Here is a 695-nt window from a genome sequence, read left to right on the forward strand (position 1 = left end):
CAGATATTGGCGGCGACCACACTACTTTTTACGCCCAAAGTGGATGCTGACCGCGACTTTCATGGTGGAAGACTAGGTGGAGGAGTGCATGAAGGTGGAGCAAGTGGATTTCGAGATGGTCACGGAGGTGGAGGAGGAGAAAGTAGAGGATTCCGAAGAAGTGGAGAATTCGGTGGAGGAAAATTGGACGGATACAGCGGTGGAGGCGGAGGTGGAGGAAGTGGAAGCATAAACTTACTTCACGCAGGCGAACGGGGTGGAAGTGGATTTGAGAGTGAAAGAAGGAGTGGATTCATAGGAGGTAACGGACTGGAGAGTGAATTTGGTGGAAGTGGAGGAGTCGGCTTTGGTGGAGGCAGTAGTGACGGTGGATACAGTGGAGACATTGGTGGAAGAGGAGGAGAAAGTGGATTCGAATTTCACGAATTTGGAAGAGGAATTGGTGGAGGGAACAGAGAAGGGGGTAGAGGTGGAAGTGGATTTGAAGGTCACGCAGGTGGAGGAGGCGGAAGTGGAGTTGGGGGAGATGACGGGGATATAAGTGGATTTGGTGGAGGAAGCAGGGACGGTGATTACGATCGAAATTCCGGTGGAAGAAGTGGATTTGAGGGCGATGTTCGAGGTGGAATAGAAAGATTTCGATTTGGAGAGGACGATACAAGTGGATTAGTGGAAGAAACAGCGGTCACGGATTC

At 51.1% G+C, this 695-nt stretch overlaps 1 protein-coding gene across 1 annotated transcript in view; it reads left to right on the forward strand.

The window, feature by feature from the left end:
• LOC119588271 (glycine-rich cell wall structural protein-like) overlaps nt 1–695 on the forward strand; it is a 10865-nt gene that overhangs the window by 8917 nt on the left and 1253 nt on the right. Inside the window, exon 4 of the mRNA XM_037936966.1 lies at nt 4–661. Within this exon, the coding sequence (XP_037792894.1) occupies nt 4–661 (658 nt within the window). The remainder of the gene's footprint in view (nt 1–3; nt 662–695) is intronic.

This window comes from Penaeus monodon, chromosome 23 (assembly GCF_015228065.2).
Source record: "Penaeus monodon isolate SGIC_2016 chromosome 23, NSTDA_Pmon_1, whole genome shotgun sequence".
In the NCBI taxonomy this organism is placed as follows: domain Eukaryota; kingdom Metazoa; phylum Arthropoda; class Malacostraca; order Decapoda; family Penaeidae; genus Penaeus; species Penaeus monodon.